General features: G+C 48.6%; 1 protein-coding gene across 1 annotated transcript in view; it reads left to right on the top strand.

Moving 5' to 3' along the window:
* LOC112109471 (collagen alpha-1(XIV) chain-like) overlaps positions 1–14,811 on the top strand; it is a 73,132-nt gene extending 58,321 nt beyond the window's left edge. The window contains exons 18-29 of the mRNA XM_029910818.1: positions 3,417–3,563; positions 3,750–3,953; positions 5,091–5,230; positions 5,889–6,012; positions 7,894–8,037; positions 9,293–9,483; positions 10,041–10,172; positions 11,255–11,272; positions 13,168–13,194; positions 13,552–13,626; positions 14,386–14,466; positions 14,572–14,811. Of these exons, the coding sequence (XP_029766678.1) occupies positions 3,417–3,563; positions 3,750–3,953; positions 5,091–5,230; positions 5,889–6,012; positions 7,894–8,037; positions 9,293–9,483; positions 10,041–10,172; positions 11,255–11,272; positions 13,168–13,194; positions 13,552–13,626; positions 14,386–14,466; positions 14,572–14,811 (1,523 nt within the window). The remainder of the gene's footprint in view (positions 1–3,416; positions 3,564–3,749; positions 3,954–5,090; positions 5,231–5,888; positions 6,013–7,893; positions 8,038–9,292; positions 9,484–10,040; positions 10,173–11,254; positions 11,273–13,167; positions 13,195–13,551; positions 13,627–14,385; positions 14,467–14,571) is intronic.
* The last annotated feature ends 6,485 nt before the right edge of the window (positions 14,812–21,296 follow it).

Raw genomic sequence — 21,296 nt, 5'->3', positions numbered from 1 at the left:
CATAGATTTGTCAAGAACAAATTGTGTCAAACCAACCCGATAGCTTTCTTTGACAGGGTAACAAGCCTTGTGGACAGGGGGGAAGTGGTAGATGTGGTACATCTTGACTTTAGTAAACTTTTGATACTGTCTCGCATGACCTTCTCTTAAAAAAAAATAGGGAAATGCATCCTAGGTGGAGCTACTATAAGATGGGTGCAAAACTGGTTGGAAAGCCATTCCCAGAGAGTAGTTATCAGTGGTTCACAGTTAAGCTGGAAGGGCATATCAAGTGGGGTCCCGCAGGGTCCAGTTCTGTTCAATATATTCATCAATGATTTAGATAATAGCATACAGAGTACACTTATAAAGTTTGCGGATGATATCAAGCTGGGAGGCATTTCAAGTGTTTTGGAGGATAGGATTAAAATTCAGAATGATCTGGACAAACTGGAGAAATAGTCTGAAATAAATAGGAGGAAATTCAATGAGGACAAATGCAAAGTCCTCCACTTAGGAAGGAACAATCAGTTGCACACATAGAAAAGGGGAAATGACTGCCTAGGAAAGAGTCCTGTGGAAAGGGATCTGGGGGTCAGAGTGGATCACAAGCTAAATATGAGTCAACTGTGTAACACTGTTGCAAAAAAAGGGAACATCATTCTAGGATGTATTAGCAGGAGTGTTGTAAGCAAGACACAAGAAGTGATTCTTCCACTCTACTTCACGCTGATTAGGCCTCAACTGGAGTATTGTGTCCAGTTCTGGGAAGGATGTGGAAGAGAGAAGACTGAGGGGGGACATTATAACAGTTTTTGAGTACATAAAATGTTGTTACAAGGAGTAGGGAGAACCTTCCTAACTGTCAGGGTGGTTAAGCACTGGAATAAATTGCCTTGGGAGGTTGTGGAATCTCCATCATTGAAGATTTTTAAGAGCAGGTTAGACAAACACCTGTCAGGGGTGATCTAGATAATACTTAGTCCTGCCATGAGTGCAGGGGACTGGACTAGATGACCTCTCGAGGTCCTTTCCAGTTCTATGATGGTTCTATGTTTTTAACATTCCAATCATATGAATCTTCCCACTTCTTTCAGTGATACCAACTAGGTCAAATTTTTGCTCATAAATGAGCAAATCAAATTCCTCTTGCTTATTACCCAGGCTCCTAGCATTAGTGAATAAGCAATTAAATAATGTCTTCTCTTCACATCCTTTGGTGCCACAACTCATTTTGTTCTTGACATCTTGATTTTGTGCTAAATTAATGCTCATTTGTTCCCCCTTTTCACCCTCTCCCTTTGTTGTGAATTTAATGTTTTCCTGACTTAATCTAGCCAGTCTGTCCCCTAGAAGATTGGTTCTCCTTCTACTGTGATGGAGGCCATCCAAACTACATATCACTTTCTCTCCATAGAAGGTGGCCCAATGTTCCACAAAACCAAAACCTTCTATGTTACACCATGTACCTAGCCAGCGGTTCTCTTCCAGAATCTTCTGTCTTCTGACTTCCTTCACTCACGGGACAGGAAGAATCCTCAAGGTGATCACTTGGACATTTCTCTCCTTCAGTTCCCTTCCGAATTTTCTGGAATCGTTAATAATCTGGAAGGTATCACACGACGTGGTGTCGTTAGTGCTGATGTGCACCACACCCACCGATTTCAGAAGCCTATCCAATCTTGCAGTCACATCTCATCTCTTGGTCCTGGGAAGACAGCGCACCAGCCTTCTCTGCTCCTGCATCTTGCAAGATTGTGCTTTCCGTTCTTCTTAGCATAGAATCCCTGGCAAGGATCCTCTGTGTTCTTTGGATGGTTGGAGATCTCTTTGGCACGTTTCGTAGTACTGTAGGCTGGGCTGAGCAGACACCCTCAGGTATGTCCTATACACCTCTCCATTCCATTCGGCCAGCTGGAGCTTCAGAGACCTTGTCTGCAGTTTCCACGCAGAGAACCTAATAATGATTGGATACTTCTGGCAGTGTGGGATTCCCCCTGGTGCTCTTATCTCTGGTGATCACAGTCTGTGTATCCTTATCTGCCTCCAGGGGTGTAGAATGCCACTTGGTCATTTTACCTCTGGTGGTTATAATCCTCCTTTCTGGTTTCCACTGTCTTTGGTTTGTTGGTCGGCAGTTCCTTTCTTTCTTGAGTCTGGCGTGCTGATGCTTTCTGAACCTGGTTATCCAAGTACTCCTTAGCCTCTCCCACACTTCACAGTGTCAGTACTCCTCCTTCCAAACCACTAATCTTTTCTTCCAGCACAGCCACCAACTTGCACTTTGTACAAAGGAAGTTTCTTCAGGCAGGAAAGAAAAATGGCACATCCGTTGCAGATCACAGCCACGGTTCCATCTCTGGCCATGACGGTATTGAACATAGAACTGTACCTTGAACTAACACTTCTGACACGCACTTTCCTAACTGCCTCTAAAACTCCCTTGTTTGCCAAACTTTGTGGCTATAATTACAATGTAGGGTGCTCCACACAGGGTCTGTCTGTGGTTATGATGAGTTTCTTTGTCTCTATATTAACATCAATAAATTTAGGCTTGAAATTAGACCAAGGTTTCCAGGGCCGGCTTTAGGAACTGCGGGGCCCGATTCGGCAATGGTCCGGGTCTTCGGCGGCACTTCGGCAGCGGGTCCTACTTGCTTCGGGTCGTCCACGGCACTGAAGGACCCGCCGCCAAAATGCCGCTGAAGACCCGGACCGCCGCCGGGTGAGTAAAAATTAAAAAGTTAGGCGTTCTTCCTTAGGGCGCGGGGCCCTCTTAGGTGCGGGCGTGGCGCCCTCTTAGGCGTGGGGCCCGATTCGGGGGAATCAGCCTAAAGCCGGCCCTGAAGGTTTCTAACCGGCAGAGGAGTGAAGTTCTGGAACAGTCCTTCATGGGGAGCAGTAGGGGCAAAAAAACTAACTTGTTTTAAGACTGAGCTTGGTAAATTTATGGTGGGGATGGTGTGATGAGATTGCATACAATGGCATGTTGCCCATCTGTGACTGCTATTAGCAAATATCTCCAGTGGCTGGAGATGGGACACTAGATGGGGAGGGCTCTGAGATACTACAGAGAATTCTTACCCAGGTGTCTGGCTGGTGAGTCTTGCTCACATGTTCAGGGTCTAACTGACTGCCATATTTGGGGTCAGGAAAGAATTTCCCCCCACCCCCGGTCAGATTGACAAAGACTCTGGGCGGTTTCTCTTTACACTGCAGCGTGGGGCATGGATCCCTTGCTGGTTTGAACTAGAGCAAATGGTGGATTCTCTGTAACGTTAAGTCAGTAAATCACAAACGAGGACTTCAGTAAGCCAGTCAGAGTTTATGGGCCTACTACAGGAGTGAGTTCTGTGGCCTGTGATGTGCAGGAGGTCAGACTAGATGATCATGATGGTCCCTTCTGCCCTTAAAGTCTACGAGTGACTTTTTTCCAGAGTCTGACCTTTCCACTGAACTGTTGGGAGCAGCTTCTAGATCGTATCGAGTTACAGACCTGAAGCCAAGAGGGATGTACTCGTTTTCAATAAGGCCACTCTTCGGACAGACGGAGGGGCCAGAGGCGGCGCTTACTGAGCAGATTGGTATGAGAAACGGAGTCTTGTGCTGCAATTCCTGCTGATGTCTTTGCTGTCACCACTAGCTCATGAGATGGTGCTTGGCATGGCATGTTCCCATGCAATCCCGATGCCTTTCGGGGCTAGTGGTGTTCTTACTATGACCTAGTTACGCAATGGATGCAGTTCCCCTCCTTTGTTTGCTTTTTACAGTGGGATCTCGAGGGAATCCTTCCACTCCTGCTCCTACCATTACTTCTTTACTGCCTGCCACTACGAGGCCCCGGTCCGTGGGCTCTAGCCATGCAAGGGCCACTCCTCTTCCATCAGCCACCACCATGACATTACAAATGACCCCAGCAACCACAGTTGTGACAACTAAAGCGTCGCCACCATTGACCACCCTCTCTGGGCCAAGTGAGTTTGAATCCACACGGGATTCAGTGCTGATGAATTGGTGCGTTATAACCAGCGTACCTCTTGGATGCTGTGGTCTCCTCTGATCTCACGAGCTAAAACTGGGGTGGGCTGGGTGAATACTTGGAGGGAAAACTGCAGATCAAAAACAGGTGCGCAGGAGGCATGTTGGCAATCATAGAATGATAGAATTGTAGGACTGCCAAGGGCCTTGAGAGGTCTTCTAGTCCAGTCCCCTGAACTCATGGCAAGACTAAGTTTTATCTAGAACAGCCCTGACAGGTGTTTGTCCAACCTGCTCTTAAAAACCTCTAATGATGGAGATTCCACAACCTCCCTGGGCAATTTATTCCAGTGCTTAACCACCCTGACAGTTAGGAAATTTTCCCTAATATCGAACCTAAACCACCCTTGCTACAATTTAAGCCCATTGCTTCTTGTCCCATCCTTGGAGATTAAGAAGAACAATTCTTCTCCCTCCTCCTTGTTACAACCTTTTATGTACTTTAAAACTGTTATCATGCCCCCCCGTCCCCCAGTCTTCTCTTCTCCAGACTAAACAAACCCAATTTTTTCACTCTTCCCTCATAGGTCATGTTTTCTAGACCTTTAATCATTTTTGTTGCTCTTTTCTGGACTTTCTCCAATTTGTCCACATCTTTCCTGAAATGTGGCACCCAGAACTGGACACAGTACTCCAGCTGAGGCGTAAGCAGTGCAGTCCAGTAGGTGGAGCACTTTCCTCTCTGTCAGCAGGTGAAAGAGCCCAGAGATGTTAGATAATCACACCTGTTATAATCGTAATAATACTGAGACCACTGCTCTGAAACAGATTGATGAACCATTGTGTCTGACGTCCTGTCTATGATGGTGGCCAATGTCTAATACATAAAGAGGAGGCATAAAATGCATGTAAGAGAATTGAGGTGTGCAGCAGCATCCCATGGGGGTGAATGTATTGTATCATCTTCACTCAACACACCCTTGAAACCACAAGGCTTGATTGTATCTTGGACTGTTCTCCCATAAAGAAGAATAGTCCAGCCTTTTATGACAAATCCTGTCCAGTATGAGACAGATTGGAGACCCATGGCCTCCCTGTCCGTGATTTACGGACATTCTACCTTCGCTTCACAGTCTGTGGCAAGTTCAAAGCGGACATCGCGTTCCTGGTGGACGAGTCTTCAAGCATTGGCCAGAGCAATTTCAATAAAGTGAAGGACTTCCTCTTCCGGATCGTCTCCTATTTCCCCAGAATTGGGCCTGAGGGAACACAGGCAAGAAACCATTATTCTATCTATCTATCTATCTATTGTAGGTACCTTTCTTCATTCTCACAACACCCCTGTGAGTTAAGGGAATGCAGGCTCTCCACTGTGAATCTTAGAGAGGCTAAATGGCTTGCCTGAGGTTACACAGGAAGTCTGTGGCAGAGAAGGTAATTGAACCTACCTCTCCTAAGCCTGAGACTAGCATCCTAACCATTGGGCCAGCCTTCCTCTTGGTCCCCAGCTGGACATTCCCTGTTTTATGCCATTTTCTAGGAGTTTCCCCAAGCCCAACCCTCACTAAAAAAGACGATCTCAGCGCTATTGAAACCTTGTGTTTCAATGTGCTCACTTTGGGCCTAATCCAGCGCCCAGTGAAGTCAACGGAAAGACTCCTACTGGCTTCCATAGGCTTTGGTATAGGTCCTTTGTTGGTAATGATCCACTTTGCACATGTGATATCTGAATTGGACCTTTAGGCTAAGGCTCCATGTTACTTTCTTTCATTTGACTAAGAAAGGTGGAGTTCCATGTTCTCATTGACTGCAGACCATTAATAGCATCCCCCTCCCGTGATCTATGCCTTTTACTCGTGTGCTTATATCCATGACCCATGCTCCCTTGCTCCATCCTGCCACCTTTATCGGCCTCACGTGCTCTTTGGCAGGTTGCTGTAGCTCAGTACAGCGAAGAGCCCAGGACTGAATTCCACTTTAACCAGCACAGGGATCGGAATGGAGTTCTCAAAGCCCTCAAGGAGCTGCAGTACACTGGAGGCAATACAAAGACAGGTGCGTACCGTGTATGCATGTTAGTGTTTGCAGGACGTATACTTTACAGCTAGAAATATGGGCCCAAGTCACCAAGTCTTGATCTGGATTTGGCTCTCAACTTCCCCAGCAGTCAGGTGGTGTGGTTTTGGTTTAGAGTTTTGAATCGGTCTGTTATAGAGGTTGGTTGGTTGCTTGTGAAGTTAAGATCTAAACGTCTTTAAAATGTGGATTGGGATGGTCTAGAGTTTTGGTTTGGACCCATTTTTAATAATAGCCTGGCCATGTATTCTGGTTCTTTCATCAGCGTCCTAGTTTTTCATCTGACCTTCTCTTTATAATTTTATATCCCCTCACCCTAATGTTTGTACCTAACATGGAGCCCTAACCGTAAGGTTACCTACCTACTGGGAATATTTTTAAGAGTGCTTTTAACTCTAAGACATAGCCTTGATCCTAACTCTAATCCTACTAGTCTTACATGCAAGAATTTGCAGGGTTGAGTTTTATGGTTCAGCGCTAGATTCTATTTCCTTGGGATTTATTTAGATCACAGGGTCTGTGTCCTTTGGATGCACATCTATAACTCTCAGTAACATTACAGATGTGTGCACATTAGGTCGGACTTTCAGAAGATCTTTGCGCTGACCTCGCTCTGCTCCCACTGAAGTCAAGGGGGTTTTTACCATTGACTTCAAGGGAAAGAGAGAGAGAGGCCAATTCAGTGTGTTTTGGGAAACCCCTCCTGTTGGGGATAAAATTATCTACACATCCCTCGCCTCTGTTGGGAGCATCAAGGCTAGAAAAGGAGCAACTGACCCAAAATATTTCATGTTTTATAAAAGAAATCCCCCAAACCTTCAGCCATCTGCAGATGCACTGTCTGTAACTACAGGCATGCTGGAGAAGGGTTAGCCATTTAGCTAGTCCGGTCAGACAACATAATTAGGTTTTACCTGGGTTCCTATTGCAAGGACTCCGAAATACACACACCAGAGCTTTAAAATGGGAGAAGTTAGCCCTCATTTTACCCTTTCTAAGCTGGTCACCTAAATAGCTGCCCCTGTCTTGGAGGAGCAAGTTAACTAGGATAGAAATTAGAGGAAGGTTTCACACCATCAGACCAGGGGGAGGTTCTGGAGCAGCCTCTTTATAAGAGTAGCAGGGGGCAAACAACCTACCTAGTTTTAAAAGGGCACCTGATAAATTTATGAATGGAAGTATGTGACAGGGTTACCTGGACTCAATGGCCTAGGAAGTCTCTTCCAGTCTTGACTCCTATGTTCCTAAAGTGGCTCTGGCACTGATGAGTGTCTCTTAATGTGGCCAGCCTGTACATTTTCTAACATGTCCTTTTTTCCACGTGCAAACTGGATCAGACGGACTCAGACCCACAGCAGTACTATTCAGACACCTGGCATCGCGGGAGCTAGGCGTGACTGGTGTGGAGAAAGTAAATAAGGAAGTGTTATTTACTCCTTCTCATAACACACGAACTAGGGGTCACCAAATGAAATTAATAGGCGGCAAGTTTAAAATAAATAAAAGGAAGTATTTCTTCACACGACGCACAGTCAACCTGTGGAACTCTTTGGCAGAGGATGTTGTGAAGGCCAAGACTATAACAGTGTTCAAAAAACTAGATAAGTTCATGGAGGATAGGTCCATCAATGGCTATTAGCCAGGATGGTCAGGGATGGTGTCCCTAGCCTGTTTGCCAGAAGTTGGGAATGGGCAACAGGGGATAGATCACTTGATGATTACCTGTTCTGTTCATTCCCTCTGGGGCACCTGCCATTGGTTACAGTCAGAAGACAGGAGACTGAGTTAGATGGACCTTTGGTCTGACCCAGTATGGCCGTTCTTATGTTCTAGGCTGAGTAGCTTTCTGCTTTCCCCCAGGTCGTGGCTTAGGCTATGCGCTAAAGGAGTTATTTCAGTCCTCCAAAGGGATGAGACCAACTGTGCCTCGCACGCTGGTGCTAGTGACTGATGGACAGTCCCAGGATGATGTGTTGCCACCAGCCAGAGTGGTGCATGCATTAGGTAGGGATCTTTGGGTGTGTTTTCTTGAAGGCCCCAATCCTCCTCCCAGCAAAGTAGATGATAAAACTCCCGTGAGTTTCAATTGTGCTGGATTGGGTCCTAATATAGTTTATTGTTGGCTTCCTGGGCTCTTATCTCTCCTTCCTTCACTAAAAGTGTGGGTGTGCCCCTGGCCAGACATACTGAGCCCAATACACCAGGGATGAGCTTGGCCTAATGTTTTTAGATGAAGAATCTGACCTGCACTGGATTTAATGCTCTGATGGCTGACAGCTCTAGAGACTAGGGTGGCCAGGTGCCTGGTTTTCAACCAGAACGTCTGGTTGAAAAGGGGACCTGATGGTGTCCAGTCAAATCTACTGCGTTGGGCGGCTGCAGCACTCAGCCCTGGCTCCGCGCAGAGGTGGGGAAGAGCAGTGAGCGACAGGGGGAGGAGGAAAGAGGAGCGAACAGGGGTGGGGTCTCAGGGGGAAGGGGCGGGGCAGATGCAGGGCCTTGGGGGAAGAAGTGGGGTGGAGGAGGTTCTGGCACGCCTGCTGGAGTGTCCAGTTTTAAATATTACAAAGTTGACAACAGTATGGGAAACTGATGTCCACATTTTGTCCCAGGCAATGGCAGTGCCAGCTTCTCCCATGCACTGCCCCATGAATGTATCTCAGTACTGCCCAGAGACCAGCTCTGGAGTGGGAGGGGAGTCTGATCTCACTATCCATTCGAGATAATCCGATGAGGGTTTCTCTGCTCCCCTGCTGAGGTCCGTAATGGACTTTCCGCGGGGTGGGCTGAGAACAGCACCGCCTGATGGGCTTGTCACTCCCCTCTGAACGCTGTGTTGAACTAGTTTGGAGTCTCTGTCCAATCTCTAAACAACAAGAGTTCGTGTAACTGTCCTGTGCCCTTGCCAGCAGTCTCAATGGAGAAGCCTAAAGGTGGAGACTATGAGCTGGGAATGCCTTTGTCAGAGCAAATCCCATACCCCCAACTCCCCCAAGTGACAAAGAGGAAACAGATGCCTTAGGGGTTAAGAGTTGACTCCCCACCCCAGTGTGAGCAATTTCTAGTGAATCAAGACAAGCTGTGGCCGGGAGCTGAGCCCGGCTTTACTCTGCGGTTGAGAATTTCCAAGCTGATGGGTGGATTTAACCCCACAACTCCCATTAATCAGCGTCAATGGGCACTGTGGGGTGAAACCCCCTAGCCAGTTTGGAAGATCTCTGCCCGTATGTCTGTCTAATGAGGGAGCCGTTTGTTTCAGGAATCCGTGTCATCGCCGTGGGGGTCTCCAGAGCTGACCCCCAAGAACTGAACAGCATCTTGTTACACCGCAACCTGCAGAATGTTTTCTACATCAGCACCTTTGAGGACTTTCCCCACATCATCCAGGAGGTGATAGAAACCATTTGTTCTGACTTGCCGCATTCAGGAGCCCAACCGCAGCCCGGGGAGGTGAGCTGCTTTCTCCTACACTCTTTCCATGTCTATCTATTTCCTACAGAGAGCTTTGGAGAGAACTCAGCTCACTTCCCAGAGGTCATTTCTGGCAGCCTGTGATCGTGCTCCTACCCTGCATTCTGGTTCAAAGCAAACCTAAAAAGTTAAGAATCGTAGGACTGGCAGGGACTTCGAGAGGTCATCTAGTCCGGTCCCCCAGGCTTATGGCAAGACTAAGTATTATAAACGAGGCTTTGGGCCTCAGTCTGATCTCACTTATCATCCTCTGCTGTCATCTGGCAGTCATGCCATCCAAGACAGCAATGTAAAACAGGCACAGATGAAATCAGAATCTGGCCTTTTCCTGGTTATCCGTTAAGTCAGTGGCATATCCATTACAGGGTGAAAAAACACTTGAGTGAATTGCCAATGCACAGTCGTCTCCCGGTAACAGTTGTCTGCTCAATCTGCCCCTGGCAATGTGCTATCAGTAGTTTGTAACCAACCGGGTCCTTAGACACCCATAATCCTCTTTGATAAGACAAAGATCTAACTCAAACTACATGTTGTAGGTTGCTAGACAGGATATGATCAAACTGCAGCAGGTTGGTGGCCTGGAGAACAACTCATCAGTCCATGAGCCAGCTTCTGCTGATCCAGAAATCCAAAGACCAGAGGGGCCATGCAATCCCAGGTGCTCAAAGGTAAGAAGAGCGATAGAAGCTCAGTAGGGTGTGCTTGGGGGAGTATATTGCATGAGACACGTGCAGTGAGCGCACTCATTAGTTTGGGGTTGATCCCCTACCACCTTGCTCCAGTTTTATGCCGGTGTAACTGCGCTGTCTTGAATGGAATTACATCAGCACGAAATAGGAGCAGTGGCCAATCAAGGCTCGTTACCTCTGGAGACATGGGCGCAAGCCGTGGCTTAGGTCACCAGTCGTCCACATATGGAGATCTCATGCTCAAATCTGTCATTTGTGCACTCCACAAACACGCAGCATCTCGTTGCATGAGGAGCAACCTGTGACCTCTCATCATTATTATCAACTTGTTTCTCATGGGCATTGCAGGTGAATTCATAGATTTTAAGGCCAAAAGAGACCATTATGACCATCTAGTCTGCTCTCCTGCATAACACAGGCCAGGGAACCTCACCCTGTAACTTCTGCATCAAGCCCATAACTTCTGTTTGAGCTATAGCATCTAATTTAGAAAGACCTCCAGTCTTGGTTTAAAGACTGCAAGTGACAAAGAATTCACCATGTCCTCAGGCAAGTTGTTCCAATGGTTAATGACCTTCCCTGTTAAAAATGTGCTGTGAGATTTTAGGAGGATTTGAATGCCAAGCAGGAGATGGTCTGTTGCATTTATTTAATAGTTTCCTATGAGCCATTGCCTTTCTCTCTGTTAAAAATAAAGCATCAGTAGGTTCTTGCCTGCATTGGGAAGCATCTGTAGCCAACCTCTGACCCAACATAAAGGCCGGGAGAGAGGAGGAGCAACTGTAACAGTTGACCATGCTAACCTACTGGATGGGATGGGAAGCCATTTCTTGCCAGTTCTGCAATAAGAGTAGGGTGACCAGATGTCCCGATTTTATAGGGACAGTCCCGATTTGGGGGGCTTTTTCTTATATAGGCTCCTATTACTCCCCACCCCCTGTCCTGATTTTTCACACTTGCTGTCTGGTCACCCTAAATAAGAGGCGGGGGGAGGAAGTGCAATTATTTTTCTTCCTGTTTAATCTGTTGCCATCACAGCTTCTATTCTTATTCTGTTACAGGCTCTTAAAGGAGAGAAGGTAAATATTCTAGCCAGCTGTGCGATTTCACTCTTCAACGGGAACACACAAGCCTTGGCATTTACGTGCTACGCTGGAGGGGACCAGAGAAATACCCAAGACAGAGACTGTAGATAGGCCTCTGGCTAGAGCCATGAAACAGCCAGGAGGAGACTGTTGCCTACATTGGGCTCTGGATGAGAGATCTCTCCAAGTCAAAATAGTAACCGCAGGGCAGGGCTCAGTGTACGAGGCCTGAACCCCTTGAGTCACCTTGCAACAGGCTGACGTACCAAATATCTGGGCATTAATCTGGATAACTCAGAACAGGAGAGGTGTGTTTGGATTACGAGGGTTGGGTTGGGAGCTCACCTCCATCTGAGGTCAAATTAGGGACTGTATTTCTAGATCCAAAATCCTGGATCCAAACACTGCTACTCTCTGCTGGACACTGCGACCAATCCATTGCTACAAGCACATACTCTTTGGCTTTGTCTAGATGAAGATAAAAGATATTTTTAAAAAATGGGATAGCCAATGCATTTTAAAACCCTGCTGTAAATAGGACAAGTTGTATGTTAGCTGATAGGGGTGAACCCTATGGGATTAGAAATGTGCTTCTTGGATTAACAGTAGGGGGAGATAATACGGTCAAATAGTTCCAAGCTATGAAGCTGTTCCATATAGAGGAAGGGTAGTTCAGTGGCTAGTGTCTAGGAGACACAGGTTTAATTCCCAGCTATGCCACAGATTCCCTTTGAGGCTATGTCTACACTGCAGCTGGGAGCATTGCTTCCCAGTGCGCGCCGATGGATTTGAGTTAGCGTGCTACAAGGACAGCGTCGGTGGGCTAGATTCCCAGGCCAGAAGGGACCATTGTGATCATCTAGTCTGACCTCCTGTAGAACAAAAGAATTCCTGGAGGAGAATATCTGTTGGAAAAGCATCCAGACTTGAGTTAAAAATGGTCCGTGATGGAGAAGCCACCACAACCCAATGGTTAGCTACTCTCACCGTTACAGATTTACGCCTTATTTCCAGTCTAAAATGAGCACTCCCTGTGGTTCTGGATCACACCTTTTACTACTCTATCAGCCTGGATTCCTCCCTTACTAGAATGTGCGAGTAGGCCAGGCTCCAAAGCAGCGGTGAAAGGGTTAACAGGCTTGTACTCACGTGGTCAGTGCCTGACGGAAATTATGGACCTTCTGGGTCACTAGGTTGAACTCAGCCTCTCTCTCTACCTAGACCAGGCATAGCAAGGGTGGCAGCTCAGCTCACACACCCTCCCGGGCCCACTGGCTACACACTCAGGTGGGTAGCCTGTGCTCCCCTTATCTCATTGCTGGCTTTAGCATGCTAGCTCAATCAGAGCTGACACATCCGCAGTGTAAACCTGGCTGTCGTCTCTCTGGGCCTCAGATCCCATCTGTACAAGGGGATCCCAGCACTACCCGACACCCTGATCCCACACCAGGTTTTGCCACTATCTTCAGGATCAAGCCCTTAGCAGTCCCACCCATCTAATCAGAACCCAATTGCTTGGGTCAATTAAAAGCAGACTAGAGAAAGCAGGGAGAGAACGATTCTGGGCTGGGAGCAGGAAGGGGGCTCTTTTTTATTTCATCTCTGCCAAATTCTGTTCTCAGTGATGTAACCTAGAGGCTGCAGTCTCACTGTGCGAGGTGCTGTACAAACACATACCAAAGAGAGGGCCCCTACCTAGAGAGCTCGCCATCTTGTTGCACCTGTGCAGCTGAGAACAGGATCTGATTGTGACATAGACATGTAATCCATGGAGTATTTCCCAGGCCCTGTAACTGAGCGGACCCCTTCCCCGCCCCAGTTTAAGCTCTCTCCACCCTGTTCTGCAGCGCCGCCTTGTGTGACTCTAGTTCTGTTTCCTTGTCGTGCAGGGCGAGAGAGGCCCACCTGGAGAATTGGTGAGTACGATCAGAGAAGATCCTCCACGTGAACCAGGAAATACATTGTCCCAATGGCTTGAGGCCTTGGACAGGCCCCCTGGGACAGGGGGAAATATTAGCAAAGCATAACATCAAAAAGGAGGCTAACGGGCCTGGGGTCTGGATGTAGCCTCTGGGGAGTGAAGTTCACCCTTCTGCAGAGGGTTGGATTTCTAAAGGATCCAATAACTCTCTCCACCTCTTAAGAGGCATTGTTGTAAATGGCTGAGCAGTGGGCTAAACTGCCCTCCCAGGGCTCTCTTGGGTGGGTTGATCTGTGTTTCTTTGGCGGGTAATAACGTCCTGAATTTTTTCCCCATTTTTTTCCTTTTCAAGAGCTTCACCGGTTTGCAGACTGGAGGCAGTTACGATCCATACAGCTTTGCTGTGAAGGGAGAGAAGGGAGAGAGGGTGAGTTTCACAGCAGGAGTGATGCACTGGATTAATTAGCACATGGCTAGGTAATTAATAGTTACAAAAGGCTGCCCCAGCACATGGTGCATTTAATGTGCCCTGTTCCCTGCTGGCTTTGAAAATCAAACAGGACTGAAGGTGTGTGTGAGAGAGGGAGAGGGAGACATGCATGGGCATGACACTTTATTTTTCCGTTTCTCAGAGATGATTCTCCCAGGGAAGAGAAAGGGGAGACCAGAAACTGATGTCTCGTGAATAGGGGAGAAGACATTATATCCCATGGGCCACAGCTTCCTGCGTGGCTGAGCAGGACTGGGCTGTTGAGGTCAAGGCCTGGGCATTGTTGAACCCAAGAGACAAAACAACCCAGAAGGAAAACGCTGAATGAGTCCCACCAGGCTGTTTGGTTGCTAGCTCAGGGCTCCTGTGTCCCAGAACATGAGGAATCCACAAGGAATTAGGGATGGATAATCCCAGCAGAATTCAGGCCTTTGCAAACCCCGTCAAGCCAATTTTCGAGTTCACAAAACTTGTCTGGGCTGGGAAATCCCATGTGTTTATGGCTGTTTTTCCCCCAGAGGGCATCCAACCGCTGATAAAACACTGATGTGTTTTTCTAGGGAAAGGGAAGCCAGTGCTGTTAGAACATCCTCTCCCACCACTGCCCAAAAAAGTGTTGACCAGAGTTATTGGAGGCTTGCAACACCACCCAAGCTATGCCCCTTTCTCTGACCTTGTTACTTTCCTTGTATTTAGGGGCTCCCTGGGAAAGATGGAATTCCCGGACTGCCAGGTCGACCTGGGCGAGTGGGCCCCCCTGGCTCCCCTGGGCTGATGGTAAATATCTGGATTAATGAGCACTGTCAACGCTGGGATTAATAAAGGGAGGAAAACCCCTTTTCCAGTGTTTGAACATCTATTTTTCTCTCCCTCAATTTACAGGGGCACCCTGGTATCCAAGGCGATCTCGTAAGTATTCCGAACCAGCAAGGTCTCAGAAACTCAGAAACCCAAATAACCCTCACTGGATCCTGCACCGTGCGGGCGTGGACGGTTGCACGGGCAACGGCCAAGTCAGTCATGCTGAGCCAGTCGGGGAGCCCCAGGGAACCCGATTTTGCATTTATTGGGTACTGCCAGGGCCAAATGGCTCCTGCCCTGCAGCCAAAACAAGGCCAGTGAGAGACGCATACAGCCAGGGCCGGCTCCAGGCACCAGCCTACCAAGCATGTGCTTGGGGCGGCACCTGGAGGGGGGCGGTGCTCACCCAGGGAGAGCGGAGCCGCAGCGGGCTCGCTGCCCTCCCCCCGGTGCTCTGGCCGGTCGGGGGGCGGGGGGCGGCGGGAGGCTTTTTTGCCTGGGGCGGCAAAAAAGCCAGAGCCGGCCCTGCATACAGCCAAGTGCCTCATCAGGTTGAGCAGGATCGCGCCTGAGGCCGTGTCCATCTTTCTGTCCCTAGGGAGCATTGCACAGACTTTCCACCACTCAGTGCAGAGGGCAATGCCTGTGACTTAGCCTTACCTGCACTGACATGTAGCGTCTGCTCACACTCGCTGGAGCTCAGTGATTGTGATAACACATTGGCTAAGTGCTTGCGATAATGTCTCCTGCTAGTGGCTGACTCCAGGGAGGATAACAGCCAACTACTGGAGCTCTCCCTTTGGCTCCCTTCAGATCCCCAGCCCAAGCCCTGCTGTGTAAGTCTAGTGCATGGAATTGGGATAAAGCTACATTTATTTCACTCTGATACTTTTTCTTTTTCTGCGCGAGGCATTTTCCCAGTGATTGTCATCACAGGAGGCCCAGTCACAGAAACCACCATTGCAAACGAACACCCACCTGACTCCATTCAGAGGGGTCATGTTGTCCCTGTAGAGTGTGTATACAATAACCCACCACCCATCATAGGTCATGAGTGGGGACTGAACATGTGAGCTACAATGCTAAGAGCGTGGCTTTCGACTGCTTGAGCAAAAGGAGTAACGTCAGTAGCTGGTAACAGTAGTAAGCTCTTATCTTATGTGCATCAGCCACTAGAGGGAGACATGTAATACACTAAATTAGTGGGTACGTGACTCCTATTGATGTTGGTACCACAAAGGAAGGAACCCTACCCATTGGAACCTGTTTAAGTTATCACTCAGGGGGCCAACAAAAATTTGTCATCTAGTGGAGATGGGTTTATAGTTTAGGATCCAACAGAATGGAACTGACGGCCTTGGGTTTATAAGTGATCACCTCACCTAAGGGATTGCAGGTTGGCAATGATTGTGAGCCAGTTTCTCTCTGTTGTTTAACTCTGCATGATTTATTTTAAATTCCAGGGACCTCCTGGATACCCAGGGCCAACGGGGCCAAAAGGAGACAGAGTGAGTTTACTTTACATGTTTCAATAGAAAAAGCCATTGTAATGCACTGCCCTCCTATTAAGGTGTGTATATATCACTGCCCTCTACTGGATAGAATCAGAACTTCTGAAGTGCATGTCACTGGCCCTATACGGCTGGCAGCTGATGGAGATTCTCCACCACCTCAAGGGTTAGGGTCCTGTACACTAGGAACAAGAGGTCCGAGTACCATCTCTGCTGAGGCTGTGAAATTCCCAGTGAACATGGTGTGCAGCCATAATGTCAGCAGTGAGCTGCTGTCAATGGTAAGGGAAGCATGGCTGTCCAGGAGGTACAATCTATAAAATGAATGGAACCAGACGCAGTGTAACATTGGGGAAGGTCAGTTGTCTTGGTACCCACGCACAGCTCCCGGTGTGCATTGTATGCGGGCATTGGAGGGCAAGGCAGACCTCCTGGCAGGTTTGTAAAACTGATTCAGATAAATCCCACAGAGGCTTTAGACGCTTTGTGTCCAAGCTGAGTCTTTAGTGAAGGTTAAATCCTACCAGAGTCAATGGGAGAGGACTGCACAGGCATTAATACAAATCCCTGATTAATCTCACTCGGCTCAATAATTTCACAAGGAATCTAGCACTCTGCTTAATGGGTCGGTCTGCAGTTTTTTGACATCACCTGTCAACCGTAGAATCGTAGGACTAGAAGGACCTCGAAACGTCTTTTTGTCCAGTCCCGACTCATGGCAGGACTAAGTATTATCTAGTCCAGGGGTCAGCAACCTTTGGCACCTGGCTCCTCAGGGTAAAGCCGCTGGCAGGCCGGGACGGTTTGTTTATCTGGAGCATCCACAGGCACGGAGCCCCTCAGCTCCCACTGGCTGCGGTTCGCTGTTCCTGGCCCATGGGAGCTGCGAGAAGCGGCGTGGGCCGAGGGATGTGCTAGCCACTGCTTCCCACAGCTCCCATTGGCCAGGAACAGCGAACCGTGGCCAGTGGGAGCTGCAGGGCTCCGTGCCTGCAGACACTCCAGATAAACAAACCGGCCCGGCCCGCCAGTGGCTTTACTCTGACAAGCCGGGTGCCAAAGTTTGCCGACCCCTGATCTAGTCCATCCCTCACAGGTGTTTGTCTAACCTGCTCTTAAAAATCTCCAATGATGGAGATTCCACCACCTCCCTAGGCAATTTATTCTAGTGCTTAACTACCCTGACTGTTAGGAAGTTTTTCCTAATGTCCAACCTAAACCTCCCTTGCTGCAATTTAAGCCCATTGCTTCTTGTCCTATCCTCAGAGGTTAAGGAGAACAATTTGTCTCCCTCATCCTTGGTAGCTTGCAGTAGCCCCCTACCATGACATCACTCTTGTTTTTTACCTCTTTTATCCTTACCCAGAGACTTTCAACAAGTCTGTCTCCTATTTTCATCTCAACCTCAGTCCAAGTGTGTACATTTTTTATATATAAGGCAACACCTCCTCCCTTTTTTCCCTGCCTGTCCTTCCTGAGCAAGCTGTACCCTTCTATACCAATATCTCAGTCATGTGTATTTTCCCACCAGGTCTCTGTGATGCCAATTATGTCATAGTTGTGTTTATGAACTAGCATTTCTGGTTCTTCCTGCTTATTCCCCATCTTCTCACATTCGTATACAGACATCTCACTTACGGAATTGATTTCCCCCTATGGTCTCTCGTCTCTCCCTTATCCCTGCTATAATGGCCCATGCTCTAGCCAGATTATAACCCTTCTTCCAGATCTCCATGCTTTTGACTTACCTGTGTGCTTTTGTCTCCTGCCCCCATTAAACCTAGTTTAAAGCCCTTGTTGGAGAATAACAGAGTTCTCACTTTTTGTTTGGGTACAGCAAGTCAGATACTTTATTTTCTCTCTATCAATTGCATAGAGGGAGAGAGCTAAACAGGTCTCTCAACAGGTAAACAATTACAGCAAGCATTTATACCTTTTGTTGCAGACAATAATGAGCAACAGCTGCATTTTGTTTATACATAGGTCATTCTGATATCTTGTTTTGCTCACTAATGTAGACTCTTAGTCTACATTCCATATTATCTACACATTATCTACACAAGGTCGCAACAACTTCTCACACAGTTCTTTCCCACTTGCCTCACACATTCCTCGCTTCTACAAATCTCGCGTTATTAGGGTTACAGTTAGCCTGACTCTTGCTAACAAACTGTCATGCATTGCAATCCCCTTCCTGTCAGTTCTTTCTCTGCTTCCACAACCTCCTCCCTAGGTTAGCCAGTCTGTATCCAATAAAGACTGTATCCAGTCTGTCAATGAAGCTGTTTGCATCAGCCTTGTCCTTTGGGGATGATTGTTTATATGCCTGCCTGCCTATCTAACAGCCTCTGGAGCAATAGAGTAACTGACTGAAAAGCGAGGAAGTCGGGACCAGCTCCTCTGCTGGCACGAATGGGTGAAGTTCCATTGAAGTCAATGGAACCCTGAGGACCTACCCCAGCTGGGAATCTGGCCCTACGGGTTGCAGTGTGTATTGTGTACAGAGCAAGTTCTCAGGGTTTCCTTGGATGGAAATCTGAGCGGAAAAGCTTCCTGACGCCCCAGTCAGTTGCTGAGTGTGCTGCTTCCTGTTGTGCAGGGGGAACCGGGCTACGTGCTGGGAGGGGTGGAAGTGATCCCTGGCCGAAACGGACAACCAGGCTCTCCTGTGAGTAAACACATGACATCTGGTATAACCCACCTCCCTTCTGCTGGCGCTGTCTCCAAATGGTGTATGGTCACCATAGATGGCACAAGCGGGGCTGCCAGGCCTTTAGTATTATCTGTAGTCTAATAGCGGCCAAAGGGTCTCTGTGTTAGGATTGTGCTAGTCACTGTACATGCATATATAGCACAAGACAGACCCTACACCAGGTAGCTTAGGATCAAAATAGGTGCACTGAGGGAGAAAGGGATGCAACATACGAGCCGGCTAGGTCAGTGCTTTCCTTTCCCTGGGAGTCTCCTGTACAGGTGCTGGTGACTTGGGAGGCAGCGCTCTTTCCTTTGAGTCAGCACTAGAGGGCACTGTGCTGCTGGATGTGGACCTGGCCACGTGTGGGTGTTAAGGCTCTCATGGGGCATTGTGTAAGATTAGGGTTGTTAACCCCCACAGCGTGATGAAGTACAGTTTGGCTAACTGCTCTCTGGCTTCTTAAAGTCCCCCCCTTGTCATTTCAATGAGATACAAAATCCTCCTTCCTGTCCTGGCCTGAGCTGCTGGCAGTGTTATTGTGTGCTATTAACCAGCTGCTGCCTTTCACCCCAGAGGTGGCAGCATTTCAGTGCTGGGTGCATGGATCTCAACGTATGTTCTAAATAATCTTATGCCCGCTCAGTGTTTCCTGCTGTACCCTCATCCTCTCTTTACACTGCAGCCATCCTCTGTCCTCTTGAGAGCAGGGTTATGGATTTCTTTCCTTCAGTGTCTCTCCATGCAGCTCAGTGATTGGCCAGAGAGGTCCCCACTGAGTGACACGGGGCACTTACCCTAGGCTCATATGCTGCTCAGAGTGGGAGTAAAGGTCACTGGGGTAGAGCTTGTGTCTCTCAAATGTTTGGCTTGAATCATTTCAGGGGCAGAAAGGGCAGCCGGGAGTTCCTGGAGCAGCAGGACCGCCAGGGCCACAGGGACCGCCTGGGATGTCTGTGAAGGTGTGTGTGACTGTGAACTAGCCATTCGTCTGCATTGCTACGCTATAGACACCTGGGGGTGTGTGCTCAATGTGGGATAACTAGGGGGGTTACCCTTGTCAAGGCAGGGGGAATCCACATTCTGTCACACAGCGAGGGGTCAGGCCTCCTAGACATCTGCAAATTAACCCTGTGCCATTGACGGCAATGGGGCTTTACTGGTGACGTCTGTGAGTGCAGGATCAGGCACCTCTCTGTAGCCTGACCTCTCATCACAAGACAATGGGGTCCCGCCGCAGTTTCAGAGGACCTAGGGGGCCAGTTTGAAAGCAGCCTGGGATAGGAGTGAGTGAAAGTTGTTACCGTCTGGGGGTGGTTCCGTGGTTGAGGTGAAATAGTGAAGCCCGGCTTGCAGTGTGCGCAGCCCAGTTGTCAATAGTTGCCTCCCTACCCAGCCACCTCCTAGACAGTTTGAGCAGAGGACAATGGCGGAGTGGGGCTTGAACTCCCCTCTCAGCCCAAGAGGTGGTCTCCAAGTTGGCTCTCCGGGGTGGAGGCCTCTGGGCTGCGCAGTGTAGCGGAAGCTCGTATTGCAGCTATCCTTGTCCTGGGGGTAGAGGGCTTCGGCCGTTGGGACTGTCAGCCCCAGCACTGAATTTGCAGAAGGAAACAAAAAAACAGTCCTGGCACCTGCTTTGAAACAGCAGGAGAGAACAAGCCAAGCGGTGAATCCTGCAGCATCTTGCCTGGGTGCAAACATGGGAGGTGGCTCCCCTCACACGCGTGGGGCAGAACGATCCCAGTGGGGCAGACTGCAGCCCGGATTGCGTAGATCTTCGAGAGGAGGCTCCAGCGGAAAGGGAGGGGGGCCCTGAGAAGGAAACAAGATCGCTCCTGTCTTGTTCTGAGGCTGTATCATTCTCTGTCCTCTGTTTCAGGGTGAGCCTGGAGACGCAGGTCGTAGAGTAAGTAGATGAGATTTACTCCTAGTTTCATCCCCTGTGTGTGTGTCTGTGTGTCTGTCAGACCTGAGGAAGAGCTCTGTGCGGTTCGAAAACTTGTCTCGCTCTCCAATAGAGGGTGGTCCAATAAAAGACATTACCTCACCCACCTTGTCTCTCTAATATCCTGGGACCAACATGGCTTCAGCCAGACTGCATGCCACATGTCTGTCTGTTTGTCTGTCTGTCTCAGCAACTGACTGATGGCCCTGCATTTTATTTTTAAGCTGCCTAATGGATTGAATACATGCCCCAGTGATGCTCAGCCTGGGGACCTATCCAAGAAGAGACATTTCCTTTTTTTGCTCCCCTTCCCTCTCCCCACACCTCTCCCACCCCCCCATCCCTGATCTGTCTGGTGGTGCTAGTAGTGTTGCTATGGCTACCGGTCAGGAGTAGGTGTGTGCGTGTGTGTATGATGCAGGGAGGGAGCTGCCCAAGTAGCATAGGCCTACGACCATCACTGGCCACAATAACACAGTAAGTCGAGTATGATTCTCCCCTGTACCGCTGGTCTCTGCTGCAGCTTGTGTCCTGTGGCAGGCTGCAGGGGTCTCTGGGGTGCCATTGTATCCGAAAGGTTCTTTAATGCATGAGCATTAATCACTGAACATATGATTGATACTGAGGGCGGCTCCTGGAAACATCCAGTGGTGTTCTA

This window comes from Terrapene carolina, unplaced genomic scaffold (assembly GCF_002925995.2).
Source record: "Terrapene carolina triunguis isolate 2854851 unplaced genomic scaffold, T_m_triunguis-2.0 Scaffold68, whole genome shotgun sequence".
Taxonomy (NCBI): domain Eukaryota; kingdom Metazoa; phylum Chordata; order Testudines; family Emydidae; genus Terrapene; species Terrapene triunguis.
Note: the sequence above shows the minus strand (reverse complement) of the source record. Positions and strands in the feature narration are given on the sequence as shown.